Source organism: Stegostoma tigrinum, chromosome 2, assembly GCF_030684315.1.
Source record: "Stegostoma tigrinum isolate sSteTig4 chromosome 2, sSteTig4.hap1, whole genome shotgun sequence".
Lineage (NCBI taxonomy): Eukaryota > Metazoa > Chordata > Chondrichthyes > Orectolobiformes > Stegostomatidae > Stegostoma > Stegostoma tigrinum.
The window spans coordinates 116,314,182-116,335,006 of record NC_081355.1 but is presented as its reverse complement, the minus strand read 5'-3'; the positions used below and the strand labels follow the sequence as shown (position 1 = coordinate 116,335,006).

Sequence of the window (20,825 nt, the reverse complement as noted above, 5' to 3'; positions counted from 1 at the left end):
GTTCTGCAGGGGAGAGGTTGGAGTGGGTGAGAGGGGTGGAGAGGTTGAGGCGGTTAATGTCTCGACGGCAGTTAGAGATGAAGAGGTCGAGGGAGGGTAGGAGGCCTGGGGTTGGTGTCCAGGAGGAGGACTTGTGTTTGAAGCGGGTGAAGGGGTCAGTGGAGGGAGGGTTAGGTTCCCGGTTGAAGAAGTAGGCATGGAGGCGAAGACGGCGGAAAAACTGTTCTATGTCCAATCGTGACTGGTATTGGTTGATGTGTGGTTGTAGGGGGACAAAGGTGAGCCCCTTGCTAAGGACTGACCGTTCGTCCTCAGTCAGTGGGAGGTCTGGGGGGATGGTGAAGATGCGGCAGGGTTCAGTGTGGCTGTCTCCTCTGGGGTTGCTGGCTGTGGAGGTTGTGGGCGGAGCGATGAGGTCGTCGATGAGGTCTCTCCCTATTTATTCCAGAACCCTCACCCCATCCCCCTCTCTGTTGAAGGGTCTAGGCCCGAAACGTCAGCTTTTGTGCTCCTGAGATGCTGCTTGGCCTGCTGTGTTCATCCAGCCTCACATTTTGTTGTCTTCGACAACAAAACAATACTCATAATAACCGGCTAAAACAACCTAAGATGCAACAAATATCAGTGTTTATTTTTTGCCACTTGATTATTCAGCTGCTTGAACTGAATTATCTTTAAATACTTACCTTTGTGCTTTGTAAAGGTTGTAGGAAGCATTGTATTTGATACAACACACCCTGGAGTTAAACTCATGTCATCAAGAGCAATAAATGCATTGGGCCCTCCCAAGACACTGCCTTGTAGAAGAATCTGTAATGAAAGAAGATGAGAAAGAAGTAGACAAGCAAACATTCAAGTACTGTCAATTGTGAACTCACTGTTTTTCTACAACTATTTGTTGAAAAAATTGCATTTACACAGCACCTTTATAATCATTCCCAGCTACAACTCAGTCAGCTATCAATAACAAGCGGGTGCATTTTTTCAGGTGGAAAGCAAGGAATTTAGAAGGGATTTGAGAAAGATTGTTTTTCACCCAGAAGGCAGTGTGGGTCTAGAATGCACTGTGGGAGGATGGGTGAGACATGAAACCTCACAGCCTTTAAAAACTACTTCGAAGAGCACTTGAAGTGTCATAACATTCAAGGCTATGGGCTAGTACTGGGAAGTGGGACTAGTGTACATTTAATTTTGGTGTTACAGGCTTGATGGGCTGAAGGCCTCTTCTGTACTATATAATTCTATGATTCAGCAAATATCAGTTGAAAAACAGACTTCCCTTGTACACGTGCCACCTTTAAAAGGCTTCTGCACAACCGCATCACAGGCTGCATTCCAAAGTTGTCCTGCTTTGTCAAGGACATTTCCAGAAGTTGTCAAAGAAAGGGAAGCTTGTGGATGTGGTGCAAAGGCGAGGGCTCCTCTTCCTGGAGTACTGACAGAGGTCATGGGACCACCAGACTCTGACATCCTGGTTCGAGGTTACCACACATGTCAGATTTGTCTACACAGTCTGGAGAAATGGACAATACTTCGACATGGAAGTCAATGACCTTTTCCACTGAACCAAAGTAAAGAGCCTCACTCTCCTCTCAGCTACTGAATCAAGCTCCCACTAAGTCTCATGCTTTACCACTCTCATTATTTTCTGTAAGATCTTCCCCACTCACCGTTACCAACCCCAAGCTGCAACAACATTAACCCAGCATATCCTTTGCACTGCTTACTCAGTTGCTCAGCCTGCCTGCAGCTGCCCTAATAACTGTACCACCAATTTTTATCTCACTTAATTCCTCCATTCCTCTCATTACAGGTGAAAACAGCCTGTAACATTGCAGAGAGAGCCTGCATGGCTCAGGGTGAGTCTCCCCACACATTATGAGGATGCCACACAACCCACATCCTGTCAACTGGGTAAGCGCCAATCTTCATTCCACACATCTAACCACTGACATGAAGAAGGGTCCAGACCCAAAATATCAGCTTTCCTGCTCCTCTGATGCTGCCTGGCCTGATCTACAACTTGTTATCACAAAGGCTTCTCTCTGTATTGTCTTTCAGGTATTATCTCCACCATGTAACAATTGGCAGCCCAATCACCTCAACTTCTGAGTACCAAGACTTCAGATTTGCACTGGCCAAGTTGCTTCCTGCATGCATTTGCTGGCTGAACTATAACCAGAACATCCTATAGGCATGTAGCTCTGTTCACCACATTATAGGAAAATCATGATTACCCTGACCCTAACTCTAACCCCATTGCAGGAGATATTTAATAAGATCTTGATTAGGCAGGAGCGTCTAAGGTGTAAAGAGAGTTTAGATAGGTTACAGTTTGTTTTCCTTTGAGGTTGAGAGGGGCCCTAACAGAAGAAATTATGAGGGACATGAATAATATGCATATGAAATCACTTTTCCACTAGTAGAGGGGTCAATAATCAGGGGCTTAGATTTAGGATAAAGGATAGAAGGCCAAGAGATGAGTTGAGAACTCGTTGCTTTGGGGAGAACAGTGGCATCATGGTAACATTATTGGGCTAATAATCAAGAACCCAGGTTAGTGATCTGGGCACATGTTTCGAATTCCAATGTGGCAGATGACGAAATTTGAATTCAACCAAAATCTGGCTTTAAAAGTTAGTCTAATGGTGTTTGTGTGTTGATTATCATTAAGACCCACCTAGTTCACTAATACCTTTCAGGGAATGGAATCTGCCATCCTCATGTGGTCTGGTTTACATGTGACTCCAGATCCTCAGCAATGTGTTTAACTCTTTGCTACTTTATGGCAATTAGGAATGGGAAATAAATGCTATCCAGCAGCACTCAAATCTTGGGAATCTGAAACTCACAGCCTGAAAATATAGCTGAGTCAGAGACTCTTGTAGCATTTTAGCAGTATTTAGGTACTACCCTCCAGGGCTATGGGCACCAAATGCTGGAATATGGAATTAATTAGTCAGACATGAACCAAACGATCTCCTTCTGTGCTGTGAATACCTTTGAGTCTATGAATGATTTCATCTCTCCTGGCCTGTACACAATCCCAGAGCTTTCCTTTGTTCTTACTTTCAAGAAAGAGATGGATAGAGCTCTTAAAGATAGTGGAATCAGGGTTATGGGGATAAGGCAGGAACAGGATACTGATTGTGGATGCTCAGCCATGATTATAATGAAAGGTGGTGCTCGCTCGAAGGGCCGAATGGCCTACCCGTGCACCTATTGTCTATTGTCTATTGTCACCCCTCCCCTCCTTCAGCTGGTTAAAACCCACCACATCTCTGAGTTCCTACAGTTCTGTACAAGAGTCATAGTTGGCATGAAATTTTAATTTTTTTTCTCTTTACAAATGCTGACAGAGCTATTGAATACCTCTAACGCTTTCCCTCATTTCTAATATTCTCCCAATTCACATTTCAAAGAAGGAGATCAAATGTTATTTCAAATCCATTTGGCTTTTAATTGATTCCAGTCACACATTCAGTTCAGTAAGAATTCAAGATAGCATTCCTGTTTTCATGCGTACTTGGAGCAAAAATAGGCCTTTTGCTTCTCAAGACTATTCTGCGGTTCAGAGATGATATTTAATGTGTGATCTTTCAAAGATATTCCTGTAAAGACATTTGGCTAAAATTAGGGTTTAGGGTCAAAACTGTTAATGCAAACAAAGCTTAAAAACCATTCAAAATATTCTGCATGTAGGGACTTGCCTGTCCTTACATCAATCCAAGAAACTCAGAGTAGAGAGATAGACATTTAAAGTGATAGAGGACACCTTTTTTGCAAACTGTCATAACAGCTATCAGTGTTGTACAATAAAGTCCTGCCATTCACAGGGACTACATTTGTGGAAAACTTCCGTGATTTTTGCAAACGATGATCTTGGCAGACTGTAGAAGTTGCATATAGAGTGTACACTTTCATAGATAAACACCCAGGTAAACCTACTTTCCAAAGTTAATATATCTTTCCTAAGGTGTAGTACTCAGAACTCGAAGTAATAAGGATGTATTTTGAAAGATTCAGCACTCTCAACAGAGCATTGGTCTGCCCTCATGAATTACAAGCTCAAACCCTGATGTGGGGCTTGAATGTAAAAGAACTGGGCCAACCTGACACTATGCAGATGGTTTAAATCCCATAGGTGTGTATATGAAGATTACTGCTAACTTGTGAAATGTATCAGCTGTAGCAATATAGATAGACAGACAGAAAAAGAAATTTTCTTTAAGTAATCCATTTCACCATATCCCTTGGTCTTTCCTCTCTTCAGGAAAGCATTCAGTTGTCTGTTAAGCGCAGTTCACTGCCTGCTTCAATGGAATTGCCTGGTATTTAATTTCACAGCTGTGTAATATTCGGTGTTGAAAAATTTCCAAGCTCACTTCCTAATCCTAAATTCCTAATTTTTGACTTGTTGACTAAAACAATATTCAGATTGTCATAATCAGTAAATGCAAGAGCAGTTGTAATTATCAGTATATTCCAGATACCGTAATGCTCATTTCTCACCTGGAAAGGTACCATAGTGTCTGTTCCATGGGGTTCCACAGAAGCCTCTAGTTCTGCCCACACTTTCTTAGTTGGTGTAGTAAGGTCAGCAACTCTTTTCATCTGGCCTCCAGCTGTGGTCATTATATGTACTGACATGTTAGCTCCTTCTGTCATCTGGTACCAGAACCGTAACTGATTGGAAGTGGAAGAAAATTGTTAGAATAATTGATTAATTTTTAAATGAAATAAATGCTCTGTGTAATGAAGATTTCCTGAACCACACAACACGTCTTCTGAATCTTTCGAGTAATTACTTGTAGATATTTTATAAGCAACCTGTTGGGCAATGTTATTACACATCTCTGGAGCAGTCGGACTTGAGACCGGGTCTCCTGGCTCGGAATTAGGGACACTACCACTACCTTGCATTCTTGTCACGAAAGGAATGTCTTTACCTGTGAACCCAAACAAACTACACCAAATCATCAATTGATCATTGATCAGAACTGTTCTCTTCAGTCCATAAACATGAATCATGCCTCTGGTAGACTGCCATTTTAATTCGCCGTGTCAGTCTCCTGTCAGCCTCTTTGTCTTTGGCTGACTCCGCCTTTCCTGCAAAGCTCATGCAAACTGTTGCTGTCATTTAAGCATGACATCCTTCCAGAGTCAACACTGAATTCAGGAATTTCAGACCGTGAACTCTGTTGCCGTTTAGTTTCGTTTTCAATACATGATTGATTTTACTCTGGTTTTGCTTCTGGATAGCAATTCTTTATCAATCACACATCTTCTAGCTGCATCCTTTGTTCCTTTTGTGATTTACTGGCTCCATCTTCCACCCTCCATACGGACCTTTCCCTTTTTAATGTTGTAGCACATTTAAACTGCTAAATTCCTATTACATTTCTTAAATTTCTACTGTTGACTTGAAAATTTAACTTGGTTTTTGTCTCTCGTCAGAGCATTTCCAGAATTTTTTGCTTATATGACATAAAATGGCAGGAAGGTGATGGCTTACTTGTTTTATTGGACAACAATTAATCCAGAGACCTGAGTAATGTTCTGGGGACCCAGGTTCAAATCTTGCCACAGCAGATAGTGGAATTTGAATTCAATGTAAAAAAAAATGTCTGGAATGACAAGTCTGATGATGACCACAAATTTATTGCTGATTGAGCTTGAGTATTTCATGGGATTTTCTTATTTTATCAATTTCATATTCCATCAATTTTAGATGGAGCAAATCACTTTATTTATAGAACACACTTAATGTTTGAGAATATTTAAAATTACAACAGTGAAAAATTCCCGAGTATTTATGGTCCATTTCATTTAAAACTCTCCTGAGAACAAAATGGAATTTAAGAATGGAAGCATTTCCTATATTGCATACATCACATGTTGCAGCTTCACCTTGCAGAATTAATAAGATCACCTTGCTATTGTGGTTTCTTGTTCACTTTATCTCCACTTGATGTTAACTACTGCTCATCCATACTCACCGATATACCTAAGCAGGAATCAGTGTGTCTTCTAAACAAACAGTTCACAACAAACAACTGTACCTCCCAGTCGCGAACCATTTCAATTCCTCAACTCCCCCCCCCCCACAAACTCCTCAGACGACATGTCCATCCTGGGCCTCCTGCAGTGCCACAATGACACCACCCAAAAGATGCAGGAACAGCATCTCATATTTCACTTGGGAACCTTGCAGCCCAAGGGTATCAATGTGGACTTCACGAGCTTCAAAATCTCCCCTCCCTCGACCACATGCCAAAACCAGCCCAGCTAGTCCCCACCTCCCTAACCATTCCCCCCCAACCTCAAGCCCCACCCCCACCCATGAACCTCATCACCCACCCCCCCCCGACCTGTCCATCCTCTCTGGACTGACCTATCCCACCCTAACTCCCCACCTACATTCACCATCATTGGCTCTAACCCCGCCTCTTTGACCTGTCTGTCTCCTCTCACCCTATCTTCTCCTTTATCCATCTTCTCTCTGCCTCCTCCTCTCTCCCTATTTATTTCAGAATCCCCTTCCCCTTCCCCATTTCTGAAGAAGGTTGCAACCCAAAACGTCAAGCTTTCCTACTCCTCTGATGCTGCTTGGCCAGCTGTGTTCATCCAACTTCACAAAGTGTTATCTCTGTCTTCCAAACAAAACTATTTATTTATATTGCTTACTCAATACAAGCACTGATTTGCTCTTTCCCCTTCCTAAGAGATTGTGTGCAGTTCTGGAATCTACATTATTGGATGGATATGATTGTCCTAGCCGGGGTGCAGAGAGAAGATTTAGCAGGACGCTGATTGTGCGGGAGAGTTTTGGTTTTGAAGAGAGATTGGATAGACTGGGCTTGTTTTCCTTGGACCACAGGAAACTGAAGGGGATCATGATTGAAGAGGGAACAAAGAGTTAGGAAGGCTAAGAGGGGCCATGAAATGACATTAGCAAATAGGATTAAGGAAAATGCCAAAGCTTTTTATACCGATATAAGGAGCAAGAGGGTAGCTAGGGAAAGTGTAAGTCCACTCAAGACAAAAGGAGTGAATTTGTGCACGGAGCCGGAGAAATTGGCTGAGATCCTTAATGAATACTTTGCTTCAGTATTCACAAAGGATAAGGACATGATGGATTTTGAGCCTAGAGAGGGGTACGTTGATATTCTAGGGCAAGTTGTAGGGAGTGCTGCTGGGTTCGCTCTTCACCCGCTCCCTGGTTCTGACACTGGGCTTAAGTAAGGAATGCGGTGTGGTGCAAAAACACAGGAGGCAGCTGTTTCAGAGGAAAAGAAAACTCTGATTTTATGGAACAAGCAAGTCAAATTTAATACATTTACAGAAAACAAGGAAGTGAATATCAAGATTAGAACCGGCCTGTCTCTGAGTGAGACTTTGTCTCCCAGTTAACTTAACCCTCACTTAAGCCTTGCAGCTAAGATGTAATACTGTGAGTAAATAGACGCAGTGGGTGACTGTTACTTATACTATTAGAGAAAAGAGAGAGAGATAGCGACCCAGTAACCTAGATTCCTATTCCACTTCCCTTCCTGAGGGGTACCCTACACTGTTGGCCCTCCCGAACCCCACCTTCCCTTATCTAAGACTAGACAAGCTGGGTTGGAGGTTCTCGATAATCTTAGGTTCACTCCTGGTGTGAAATGTGATTTTATCTGGCTCTTGTCCATAATCTCTTTCCATAGCTGAGACTCTGCGAGGAACCAGTCACAGTCAGTCTCCTGGTGTCCGCTGATGTGGGTAGATGCATGGGAACAGAGCAGTGAGGACCTCAGGTTTTCTTTCTTCCCTTGGTGGTCTATGTGAGCGGGTTGTTGTTGTGAATGGTGGTGAATGCGACTGGTGTTGCCCCAGTTGATGTTTCATGTCTCGGTTGCCTCCAGAGTCGAGCGGAAGTTCGTAGTTATTTGCTGGTGTTCAATGGTTGGTATCTCAGTGCCGGTCTCACGGACCCCAAACTTGCAGTGCCCCACTTACATTACAGGACTGAAGGCTCTAGGCCCAAAACATCAGCTTTCCTGCTCCTAAGATGCTGGTTGGCCTGCTGTGTTCATCCAGCCCCACAGCTTGTTATCTCGGATTCTCCAGCATCTGCAGTTCCCATTATCTCTTGGTACTCTTGCTCTCTTTCTTTCCTCCTCTTATTCCTTCACTCACTTGTCTTTCCTACACTGCTGTCCTGGGCTCAGGATCTCCAGTTATACCTACCAGCAGCCCCTCCCCCCTTATCTCCTGCTAAATCTTTGAGCTATTGTTCCTCCTCTCCGGGCTGAATGGGCTTCTTGAGCACTGGGGTAATGGGAACTGCAGATGCTAGAGAATTCCAGGATAATAAAATGTGAGGCTGGATGAACACAGCAGGCCAAGCAGCATCTCAGGAGCACAAAAGCTGACGTTTCGGGCCTAGACCCTTCCCGAAACGTCAGCTTTTGTGCTCCTGAGATGCTGCTTGGCCTGCTGTGTTCATCCAGCCTCACATTTTATTATTCTTGAGCACTGGAGCAGGTGTGAATCATTTATCAACTGAGGTGAATGGTTTTGATGGTTTTTGGAATGTCCAGCATTTCCCTCAGATGTGTATCTTGTTCAGTTTCGCATAGTGGTGCGAATGTTTTTTTTAACATCCAAGGTGAAACAGGTTTGCATGTAGCACAATGGCTCAGTGTTCTTGTTTCTGAGCTCTGACTGGGAATTAATTGAATGGTTTTATACATCTGTAGGTTCCAAAGGGGTCTGAAGTTTCCTGAAAATGCTTGATTCCCGCAGACAGGCTTGCATTGTTTTTAGCTGGGACATGAACAGGAGTTTTCCTTTAGTTTCTGCAAGCTAACCCCTATCCAGACAACTGCCTCTGGGCTTGTATGTTACTCAGAAATAATGGGAACTGCAGATGCTGGAGAATCCAAGATAACAAAGTGTGAAGCTGGATGAAGACAGCAGGCCAAGCAGCATCTCAGGAGCACAAAAGCTGACGTTTCGGGCCTAAACCCTTCATCATACAGGGGGATGGGGAGATGGAACTGGAATAAATAGGGAGAGAGGGGGAGGCGGACGGAAGATGGAGAGAAAAGAAGATAGGTGGAGAGGAGAGTATAGGTGGGGGGGTAGGGAAGGGATAGGTCAGTCCGGGGAAGACGGACAGGTCAAGGAGGTGGGATGAGGTTAGTAGGTAGGAAATAGAGGTGCAGCTTGGGGTGGGAGGAAGGGATGGGTGAGAGGAAGAACAGGTTAGGGAAGCAGAGACAGGCTGGGCTGGTTTTGGGATGCAGTGGGGGGAGGGGACAAACTGGGCTGGTTTTGGGATGTGGTGGGGGGAGGGGACTGACCTATCCCTTCCCTACCTCCCCACCTATACTCTCCTCTCCACCTATCTTCTTTTCTCTCCATCTTCGGTCCGCCTCCCCCTCTCTCCCTATTTATTCCAGTTCCCTCTCCCCATCCCCCTCTCTGATGAAGGGTCTAGGCCCGAAACGTCAGCTTTTGTGCTCCTGAGATGCTGCTTCATCCAGCTTCACAATTTATTATTTTTTATGTTACTCAGTCTGTCCCAGCCAGCCTGCTTCTGGTTCAGTTGCTGCCCATGGTTTCTTGAGTCCCAAAAGTTCAGTGAATTTAATCCAGCTAATTTCCACAACTTTTGCCTTCAGAGGGGTTTTAAATCCAGGCTATGCCCATAAACTGATGGGGATTTTTGCCCCACCTTACAATGCCAACATAAAAAAGGAGGTGGTGCTAGGTGATTGGAAAAGCGTTAAGGTAGTGAAGTCCCAGGACCAGATGGGATTTATCCCAGAGTACTGAGGGAGGGCAGAGAGAAAATTGCTGGAGAGTTGTACAAAATCTTTGTAACCTCTTTAGTCATGGACAAGGTCCCAGAGGACCTGAGAGATAGTCAGTGATATTCCTTTGTTAAAAAAGGGCACGATAATCTGGGAAATGATAGACCAATTAGCCTTACATCAGTAGTAGGGAAATTGTTGGAGAAGATTCTTAAGGACAGGATTTACTCACAATTGGTAAAATATGGACTTATTAGTGATAGGTGGCATGGCTTTGTGCTGGGGAGGCCAGGTCTCACAAATTTGATTGAGTTTATTGAGGAAGTGACTAAAGAGGTCAGAGCGGTGGATATTATTGATCTGGACACGATCACTCATGGCAAGCTGATACAGAAGTTGAAGTCACATGAGATCCACAGTGAGCTGGGAAGATGGATACAGAACTGGCTGTGACAAAGAAGACAGAAAGTAAAGGGGGTAGGGTGTCTTTACATTGGTGGGCTGTGACATGTGGTGTTCCATAGGGAGCAGTGCAGGGCCCCCTGTTATTTAGAACGCAAAATTGACTTGGAGGAGAATGTACGTTGCCTGATTAGTTAGTTTGTGGACAACACAAAGATTGGGGGAGATACAGATGGTGAGGATTGCCAGAGGAAACAGTAGAATATACATAGACCGCAGACTTGGGCAGAGAAATGGCAGATGGAATTTCAAATGAGGAAATGCAGGATAATGCATTTTGGAAGGCCTAGTGCATGAGGGAAGTATTCAGTAAATGTTGGAACCCTTAAAGCATTAACATACAGCAGGGTCCAAGTGTACAGGTCCACACTTCCCTGAAAGTAGCAGTGCAACTGGAAAAGGTGGTTGGAAGGCATGTGGCATGCTTGCCTTTATTGGTCAGCGTATAGTGTGCAAAAATTGGCAAGTCATTTGGTGAGGTCACATTTGGAATGTTGCATCCAGTTCCAGTTGCCACACTGCCAGAATGTTGTGGAGGATTTGGAGAGGGCATGGAAATTGTTGACCAGGATGTTGCCTAGTTTGGACGGTGTGAGCTATGACAAGAGATTGGGCAAAATTGGTTTGTTTTCACTTGAATATCAGAGGCTGAGGGGCAGCCTGATAGAATTTTACAAAATTACGATAGGCACAGATACAATGGATAGTTTGAGTCTTTTTCCCAGGGTAGAAATGTCAATTGCTCGAGGATATAGGTTAAGGTAAAAAAAAGGGAGAAAATTTAAAGGTGGTGTGAGATGCAAGTTTTCTTTTACAGTCAGTGGTAAGTACCTGAAATGTGCTGCCAGAGGTGATAGAAGCATGTGCAATAGCAACATTTAAGAGGCATCTTGACAGATCCAGGAGTAGGCAGGGAATAGAGGGATACAGGCCACCTAGAGGCAAAAGGGTTTGGCTTTAGGAAGGCATTGCGTGTTGGTGGAGGCTTGGTAGGCCAGAGGGCGTGATCCTGTCCTTTGATCTTTATGAATGAGATGTATAAAATTATGAAGGACATAGATAGGATAGATGGGAAGAAACTTTCCCCTTAGTTGAAGGTTTAATGATCAGGAGACAAAATTTAAGATCAGAGACAGGAGATTTAGAGGGAATGCGAGGTTAAATATTTTCACCCAGAATGTATTGGGAATCTGGAACTCACTGCCTATAAGGGTGGTAAAGGCAGAGACATTCATGACTCTAATCCATCCCCATCATTTTCTTTCTTCTTTTTCTTCCTTTCAGAAGTGTCATCACAGACAACTGAGCAGATTTTTCTCCCCCTAATCACCGTGACAATTTTGTTTTGTTTTTATACACTAACTACCACCAGTAAGTTACCCATGTAGCCAATTACATATTTACATGTAAAGCACATTATAGCAAGGCAAACCATCAAAGTAAGGTTATGGGTAGGGAGAGAGAGAGAGAGGGGGGGAAACCTGTAAATGTGTATTCCAAGAACCATCAGCTGCTTCCTGGTATATTTTAAGCATGTCCTTATTATCATCCTCACTTTTGCAATATTGTCATTTAATATTCAGTTTAGAAGGAATGAGCTTACATTTCATGATTGTAGAGGACATGCTCATGCCTCTCAAGTGCTTGAAGAATGATTATCAGTAAGGTAAGATAAAGCAATGATTTAAATCAGAAAAATTCTGACTGTACAGATAATCTCTACAAGAACAAATAGTCAACAAAGGGATTCTGAAATTTGAATCAAGTTTATAAATGTAGTGCGAAAGCTTAATCCACAGGGGACTAAGATAACAAAGTGTGGAGCTGGATAAAGACAGCAGGCCAAGCAGCATCTCAGGAGCACAAAAGCTGACGTTTTCAGCCTAGACCCTTCATCAGAGAGGGGGATGGGGTGAGGGAACTGGAATAAATAGGGAGAGAGGGGTAGGTGGACCGAAGATGGAGAGAAAAGAAGATAGGTAGAGAGGAGCGTATAGGTGAGGAGGTAGGGAGGGGATAGATCAGTCCAGGGAAGACGGACAGGTCAAGGAGGCAGGATGAGGTGGTAGGTAGGAAATGGAGGTGCGGCTTGAGGTGGGATTAAGGGATGGGTGAGAGGAAGAACAGGGTAGGGAAGCGGAGACAGGCTTGGCTACTTTTGGGATGCAGTGGGGGGAGGGGACGAACTGGGCTGGTTTTGGGATGCACTGGTGGAAGGGGAGATTTTGAAGCTTGTGAAGTCCACATTGATACCTTTGGGCTGCAGGATTCCCAAGCGGAATATGAGTTGCTGTTCTTGCAACCTTCGGGTGTCATCATTGTGGCACTGGAGGAGGCCCAGGATGGACATGTTGTCTGAGGAATGGGAGGGGGAGTTGAAATGGTTCGCGACTGGGAGGTGCAGTTGTTTGTTGCGAACCGAGCGAAGGTGTTCTGCAAGGCGGTCCCCAAGCCTCCGTTTGGTTTCCCCAATGTAGAGGAAGCCACACCGGGTACAATGGATACAATATACCACATTGGCAGATGTGCAGGTGAACATCTGCTTGACATGGAAGGTTATCTTGGGGCCTGGGATGGGGGTGAGGGAGAAGGTGTGGGGGCAAGTGTAGCACTTCCTGCGGTTGCAGGTGAAGGTGCCAGGTGTGGTGGGGTTGGAGGGGAGTGTGGAGCCGACAAGGGAGTCACGGAGAGAGTGGTCTCTCTGGAAGGCAGACAAGGGTGGGGATGGAAAAATGTCTTGGGTGGTGGGGTCGGATTGTAGATGGCAGAAGTGTCGGAGGATGATGCATTGTATCCAGAGGTTGGTGGGGTGGTATGTGAGAATGAGGGGGATCCTCTGGGGGCGGTTGTGGCGGGGGCGGGGTGTGAGGGATGTGTTGCGGGAAATGCGGGAGACGTGGTCAAGGGCGTTCTCGAACACTGCGGGGGGAGAGTTGCGGTCCTTGAAGAACGTGGACATCTGGGATGTGCAGGAGTGGAATGCCTCATCCTGGGAGCAGATGCAGCAGAGGCGGAGGAATTGGGAAAAGGGGATGGAATTTTTGCAGGAGGGTGGGTGGGAGGAGGTGTATTCTAGGTAGCTGTGGGAGTCCAGCTCCACACTTTGTTATCTTGGATTCTCCAGCGTCTGCAGTTCCCATTATCACTGATCCTTAGGGGACCAGGCAGCCAGGTCTGTGCCTCCCCCGAGTGCTCTAGTTCACATTTTTAAGATTCAAACTCGAGCTATTCTCTTAGATTTACAGTCAAATCCTGCATCTGACCGGAAGTGTGAACAAGTATCTCAAAGGATATCTGCAACATAACATTGATGGTTTCAGTAGCCAGGCAACTAACCACCATTTTTGCGCAAGTTGAGCCGTCGTTTTGTACAGTATGTACTCATTCACACTCTATTACATAAAGTAGCTGAAATTTTCAGTTTTCAACATTTGTGCTATTCTTATATTTAAATAAGTTCAGACATTTGATGGCTGTGAAGTTTATTTTATCTAGGATTGTGAAATAATTTATATCATGCCTTAATTGTGACATCAGTGGGCAAGTTGTTGGAGGGAATCCTCAGGCACAGGATTTACATGTATTTGCAAAGGGAAGACCTGATTAGGGATAGTCAACATGGCTGCCTGGTCCCCTAAGGATCAGTGATAATGGGAACTGCAGATGCTGGAGAATCCAAGATGACATAGCACAAATGTTGACATGGCTTTGTGCATGGGAAAGCATGTCTCACAAAAATGATTGGGTTTTTTGAATAGAACTGGCTCGATGAAAGAAGGCTGAGAGTGGTGGTGATGGGTACTTTTCTACTGGAGGCCTGTGACCAGTGGTGTGCCACAAAGATCGGTGCTGGGCCCACTGCCTTTTTATCATTTATGTAAATGATATGGATGTGAACATAGGAGGTATGGTTAGTAAGTTTGCAGATGACATCAAAATTGCAGGTGTAGAGGACAGGCAAGAAGGTTACCTCAGAATGAAATGGGATTTTGATCAGGTGTGCCAATCGGCCAAAGAGTGGCAGATGGAATTTGATTTTGATAAATGGGAGGCACTTCATTTTAGTAAGGAAAGTCAGAGCAGGACTTATATACTTAACAGTAAAGCCCTGGTGAGTGTTGCAGAACAAAGAGACCTTGGAGTGCAGGTTCATAGTTGCTTGAAAGTTGAGTCGCAGGATGATAGGATAATGGAGAAGACGTTTGGTATGCTTGGCTTTATTGGTCAGTGCATTGAGTAGAGGATTCGGGAGATCATGCTTCTGCTGTACAGAACATTGCTTCGGACACTATTGGAATACCACATGCAATTCTGGTCTCCCTGTGATAGGAAGGATGTGGTGAAACTTGAAAGGATTCTGAAAAGACTTACAAGGATGTTGCAAGGATTGGAGAGTTTGAGCCACAGGGAGCAGCTGAATAGACTGCGGCTATTTTCCCTGGATTGTCGGAGGCTGAGGAGTGACCTTATAGAGGTTTATAAAATCACAAGGGGCATGGATAGAGTAAATAGCGAAGGTCTTTTTCCCAGGGTAGGGGAGACCAAAACTAGAGGGCATAGGGTTACGGTAAGAGAGGAAAGATTTAAAAGGGACATAAGGGACAACTTTTTCACGCAGAGGGTGGTGCCATGTATGAAACAAGCTGCCAGAGGAAGTGGTGGACCCTGGTACAATTACAACATACAAAAGGCATCTGGATGGGTACATTTCTCAGAGGGATATGGGCCAAATGTTGGCAAATGGGACTAGGGTAATTTAGGGTTGACATGAGTGAGTTGGACCAAAATGTCTGTTTCTGTGCTGTACATCTCTATGACATCATTGTTCAAATAAAACAAAATAACTTTGAAATGGGAGTAGGGAAGGAAACTGGGGTTGAGGTCAAAGATCAATCATGATCACATTGAATGATGCAGCAAATTTAAGGGGCCATACTGACTACTCTTTCTCTTATTTGTTTGCAAACTAACCGATAGTTAGAGAAGCCAGAAAGGCTGCAGGGATTGCCATAACAATATGGCCATTTTAAACTCAGTCCTTAATGTGCTGACATTATTGTGAATTTGAACAACAGACTTGTTGGTTGACTGTCATCATTTCTCAATGATCCATTGTAATCCACCGTCATTGCATTTAACACATTTGTCTCCATGAGAAGAATGAAATGTGAAGTTTTCTGTGATTCCTCCAGCTCAGCCTCAAACCTTGGCATAAAATAAGCTGAAGGACAAATTTCTGCCAATGTTACATCAGCTGCAGAGAAGTCTCATGGGAATTCATCCCCTTGTCCAACATAAATACAGCATGGTAATGAAACCTGGAGCCCCAGAAAACAGCAATGACAAGAGGTAGGAGAGATAAATTGCCACTACCATCTGCTATAAAATCTGTAAGGGGCATGTCAAGCCAACAGACTCTTCAGAATTCAAAGTGACAGTATTTGTTTTATTTTCTTCTCATTAGCCTCCATATTTAAACAAATTACTTTCTAGAAACCATGAATATATAATTACCTGACATGGAAGACCCTTGACCAACTGGTTCTTCAAAACAGGAATGCTAAGTTCAATTGTATGCACCGATTTATGAGCTGAAGTTGCTTTGAAATAGATGAACCTTCCTATCATATAAGAGAATGCAAAAGCAATTACTTCATTTTAAAGTTATTCAGTTCATATACATTTCTTTTCTTATGAATGCATTTCTGCCCATCCTCGATTTTGAAATACTGCAGGGTGAACACAAACATGGAAGTTTCCATTAAATTTCACACATTGCAATTGGTAACTTTATCAAACTGTACGAGGCACGAAGGCTTGGATTCTTGTCTTACTGTCAAAGAAGGTTGTTAAGAGTCGGTGGGGTGGGAGAGAAGGGTGAATTGCAGATTCCAGAGGATACACCCAACTTTAATGAAAGGTGTGTGATTTAGAAACATTATTTATTACTTATTCTAGAATTTGGATTTAAAACTAGTGGTTTATGAGTGTTGAACCATTTTTGTGAAGATGTTTAAAAATTAATTAAGTTGATCTTTACTGAAACATGACATTAAACTAACGTGTGTCAGACACCAGGTAAAAAATAGAGTGTTTATTAAAATTTGTTTATGTTGTGGAGGGTTGCGACAAGAAAAATAAAACATTAAGGGTTCGGAGCAGCAGAATCTAAGTTTTATATTTAGTTCAGTTTGAGGGAGATGTGATGAAGTCAAGTACAAATACAGATTCTCCTAGAAAAGCATATTGTTTCGAGTATTTAAGGGAATAAATTACCTTAGGATAAGGAATTCAGTTTGTGAAAGCTTCCTGAACAGGAGTGTTTGGTTAGAAATCTGCTTTAGGTATACAATGCTCAGAATGTCTAAGATCTCAGTTGTGTAAGTGTTTAAGGAAATCAAAGAATACCTACGTGTGGAAAAAGGCCATTCAGTCCATCAAGTCCACACCAACTCTCTGAACAGCATCCCACCCAGATTTTCCCCCACCTTATCCCTGTATTTCCCATGGCTAATCCATTACAGGCAATTTTGTATGGCCAATCCACCGAACTTGCACATCTTTGAACTGCGGGAAGAACCTGCAAACTCCCAGAGGAAACCCACGCAGACACGTGGAGAACGTGCAAACTCTACACAGACAGTCACCTGAGGGTGGAATCGAGCCCGGAGCCTGGTGCTGTGAGGCTGCAGTGCTAACTACTGAGGCACCTTGCCACCCAATCTTATAAAAAAGGCCTTTTATCTCAGACGGCAAGATCTGTGAAAATGTAGTTCAACAAAATCTACAGATTAGACAAGGTAGAAAAATTTCTCTGGATCGCCTGTAAAGTGATGGTGTTGGGTGGTAGATAAATAAGGTTTTGCCATGTGTTTTTAAATTTTTCAAACTGTGTTATGTTTGGATCACTTGATTTGGCTTATTTTATGTTATTTCTTAAGTGTAATAAACTGCTGTTTTATTATTAAAATCAAACCTACAGGCTTGCATGCTTATGCTTCAGCGAAAGGCTGCAACATTAGATATGAAGAAGAAAAATTGCCTAACAAGTCATATTTCATTCTGGTCATCCCTTGACCGTGTGTCCCACATTTCCCGCAGCACATCCCGCACACCCCGCCCCCGCAATAACCGCCCCAAGAGAACCTCCCTCGTCCTCACATATCACCCCACCAACCTCCGCATACAACACATCGTCCTCCGGCACTTCCGCCATCTACAATCTGACCCCACCACCCAAGACATTTTTCCATCCCCACCCTTGTCTGCCTTCCGGAGAGACCACTCTTTCTGTGACTTCCTTGTCTGCTCCACACTTCCCTCTAACCCCACCACACCCGGCACCTTCCCTTGCAACCGCAGGAAGTGCTACACCTGCCCCCATACCTCCTCCCTCACCCCCATCCCAGGCCCCAGGATGACTTTCCACATCAAGCAGATGTTCACCTGCACACCTGCCAATGTGGTATACTGTACCCACTGTACCCGGTGTGGCTTCGTCTACATTGGGGAAACCAAGCGGAGGCTTGGGAACCGCTTTGCAGAACACCTCCGCTCGGTTTGCAATAAACAACTGCACCTCCCAGTCACGAACCATTTTAACTCCCCCTCCATTCCTTAGAGGACATGTCCATCATGGGCCTCCTGCAGTGCCACAATGATGCCACCCGAAGGTTGCAGGAACAGCAACTCATATTCCGCTTGGGAACCCTGCAGCCCAATGGTATCAATGTGGTTTTCACAAGCTTCAAAATCTCCCCTTCCCCCATCGCATCCCAAAACCAGCCCAGCTCGTCCCCTCCCCCAACTGCATCCCAAAACCAGCCCAGCTCGTCCCCTCCCCCAACTGCATCCCAAAACCAGCCCAGCTCGTACCCGCCTCCCTAACGTGTTCTTCCTCTCACCTATCCCCTCCTCCCACCTCAAGCTGCACCTCCATTTCCCACCTACCAACCTCATCCCACCTCCTTGATCTGTCCGTCCTCCCCGGGCTGACCAACCCCCTCCCCACCTCCCCACCTATACTCTCCTGTCCACCTATCTTCTCCTCTATCCATCTTCGGTCCTCCTCCCCCTCTCTTCCTATTTATTTCAGGACCCTCTCCCTATCCCCCTCTCTGATGAAGGGTCTAGGCCCAAAACGTCAGCTTTTGTGCTCCTGAGATGCTGCTTGGCCTGCTATGTTCACCCAGCTTCACACTTTGTTATCCTATATTTCATTCTGGGATCTGACTTGTCCAGTAGCATCATCAGCTGAGCTCATAACACTGGTTCTTCATCATGTGAGAGATTGGGCTGAAATGGGCAAGATGGGATTTTCCCATTATTACTCCAGACCTTACTGCATACTATCCAATAGATCAGCATTAAGTGGGAAGTCGAGGAATACAGTTGTCGCCTCCTTATCGACATTCTAAAGGAAATTAAAATGACTTGTTTAATGATCAGTCAATCAGTTACTGCCTGTTTTGCATCCCCTCAGTAATGTTTTACCCCTAACAGTGTTCAGGCCAACTAATACATTTGGCTGAATGTTTGATCATACACAGAGGTGAAATCAGATGAGAGTAAGCCTATTATTTCTCACTCACTGTCTGCCATCGTGGTCTTGCCTTGACTGAATTGAGGCCATTATTAGCTGAACTATCCCCTTCCTGCAACATATTCCTCACCGTAATGCAGTAATCCCCTCACCCGACAAAACACATTCCTTCACAATACTCCTCTCCTCCTTGTAACACCATCCTTTGCCCCCACCATAATACCAACTCACTCCCCAAATCATCCTATGGTTTCTAGTATTGATTAATTTATTCTTGACTCACATTTCCTTCTAACATGAACTGAAAGATGGCCCATTAAACCAGGTAGAAACATTGATTACAACAACTGCCATTGAATTGAAATTTTCATGGAAAATTAGATAGAATTGCAAAATACAATCACCAAAGCATTAAAAGAAATGTGAAATATGTGACACAAGTTAAGCCATCGTAACCAGTACCCATAATCGGAAATGAATGGAATTATGGACTAAAATCTCAGAATTCCATGCCTTAATGTTATCTGGTCTTATTCATCCACTAGGTCTTGTTACAGAGCTGTTTGGCAGATTGAAAAATTTTCTTTTTACAGCAACACTGAGAAATCAATATTGCCTTTTCAACTTTCAGTACTGTCAGCTAAAGGTTTTGCCAGTTTTAAGTTGCTGAAACCGAGAAAGGAGGATCAAATTTCCCATTGCTTAGCCTAAATGCTACCACAGCGGATAAAATAAGCAGGACATCCATCAGGATTATACAATATTGAGTCACCTTTATTTGCAAGGGTTAGTGGGGTCATACAGGCTTTCATACACTCACACTTGTCCTAAGGCCTAATGTTAGATTAACAACAATAACCTGTATTTATTTGGCACCTTCAATTAATAAAATGTCCAAGGAGCTTCTAAGGGTATTATAAAGTTATTGGATCAAGTCATATGAAGTCGATGCTACAGAGGTGGAAATAGAAAATCCTAGCAATGGTGCAAATATAATTTGGAAGGTTATCTTGGGGTCAAATTGACCCTGACATTGCAAATAGAGATGTTTAACCTCAGGCTGTTGATAGGGAGAATGATGTGAGTCAGTAACATTAGACAGAGTTTGGAACAGGCACTAAAAGCAAGGGCTTCAGTCTCCCCAATATTCAACAAGGCTAAATCAAATGATAACCAAATTTTTAGTAATCAACACTGGGTGGCAGAATTTCTGAAGGAGATCATTTGTGTGCTAGTTTACATATATATTCTGATGAAGCTCCTTGCCCATAGCACTAAATAGGAGTGCCACTTCACTTTCTGAATCCTATGACGAGTTTGAGAGCTTACAATAGTCCCAGGCATTTATCTTTTCCATGTCTTATGGGACCTTATAGTTCCTTTGTGTGATATTATGTGTATGAATGCTAATCATTATCAAACTCCTTTGATGGTATTTTAACAGGGTTCTTAAATAAATGGATTAATATTGCCATTAAAATAATAAAGCAATTTCATAGAATAATGTATGGCTTTGTAAAATAGCTTCAAATTTCTTCACAAATATATACATATATATACATCTTGCCTACATATAGTTTGATGATTGCAGATGTTTCTAACTAACCTGTTTGGAGGTGTTATAACATAACTCTGGAGCAGTTGGAATCCAAACTTAGTCTCCCACATCAGAGATAGGAACATTGGCCCTGCACCACAACAGCCATCAGAACTCCTTAGGGTAACGTTCTGGACTCAACCATGTTTATCCATGGGTCCCAGGGGGTTCAGTTTGATTCTGGGAGGGGTTAAGTTCGGCTCCTGCAGGGACAAGCAGTAGGCCAATTCCCAAAGAGGGGTTGGATGCTGTGGGATGGAGGCTTCGGCTGTCAGGCCAGGGTTCATTGGGGTTTGGGGGTTGGATCCTGGGGTAGGGCTATATATTTAGCAGGCTAACTTTTCCTGAGTAACTATTTGCTTGATTTCATCAAAACAATCCAAACACTCAGATTTATCAAACCTCGAACCTTCGAATCTCATTG

At 43.7% G+C, this 20,825-nt stretch overlaps 1 protein-coding gene across 4 annotated transcripts in view; it reads right to left on the bottom strand.

Annotated features, from left to right (window-relative positions):
* Window positions 1-20,825, bottom strand: part of malrd1 (MAM and LDL receptor class A domain containing 1) — a 414,264-nt gene that overhangs the window by 298,124 nt on the left and 95,315 nt on the right. For all 4 annotated transcript variants that reach the window (XM_048551253.2, XM_059638768.1, XM_059638771.1 and 1 more), the window contains 3 exons: window positions 15,777-15,883; window positions 4,513-4,686; window positions 687-810 (listed from right to left, as the gene is read on the bottom strand). In XM_048551253.2, the coding sequence (XP_048407210.2) occupies window positions 687-810; window positions 4,513-4,686; window positions 15,777-15,883 (405 nt within the window). The remainder of the gene's footprint in view (window positions 1-686; window positions 811-4,512; window positions 4,687-15,776; window positions 15,884-20,825) is intronic.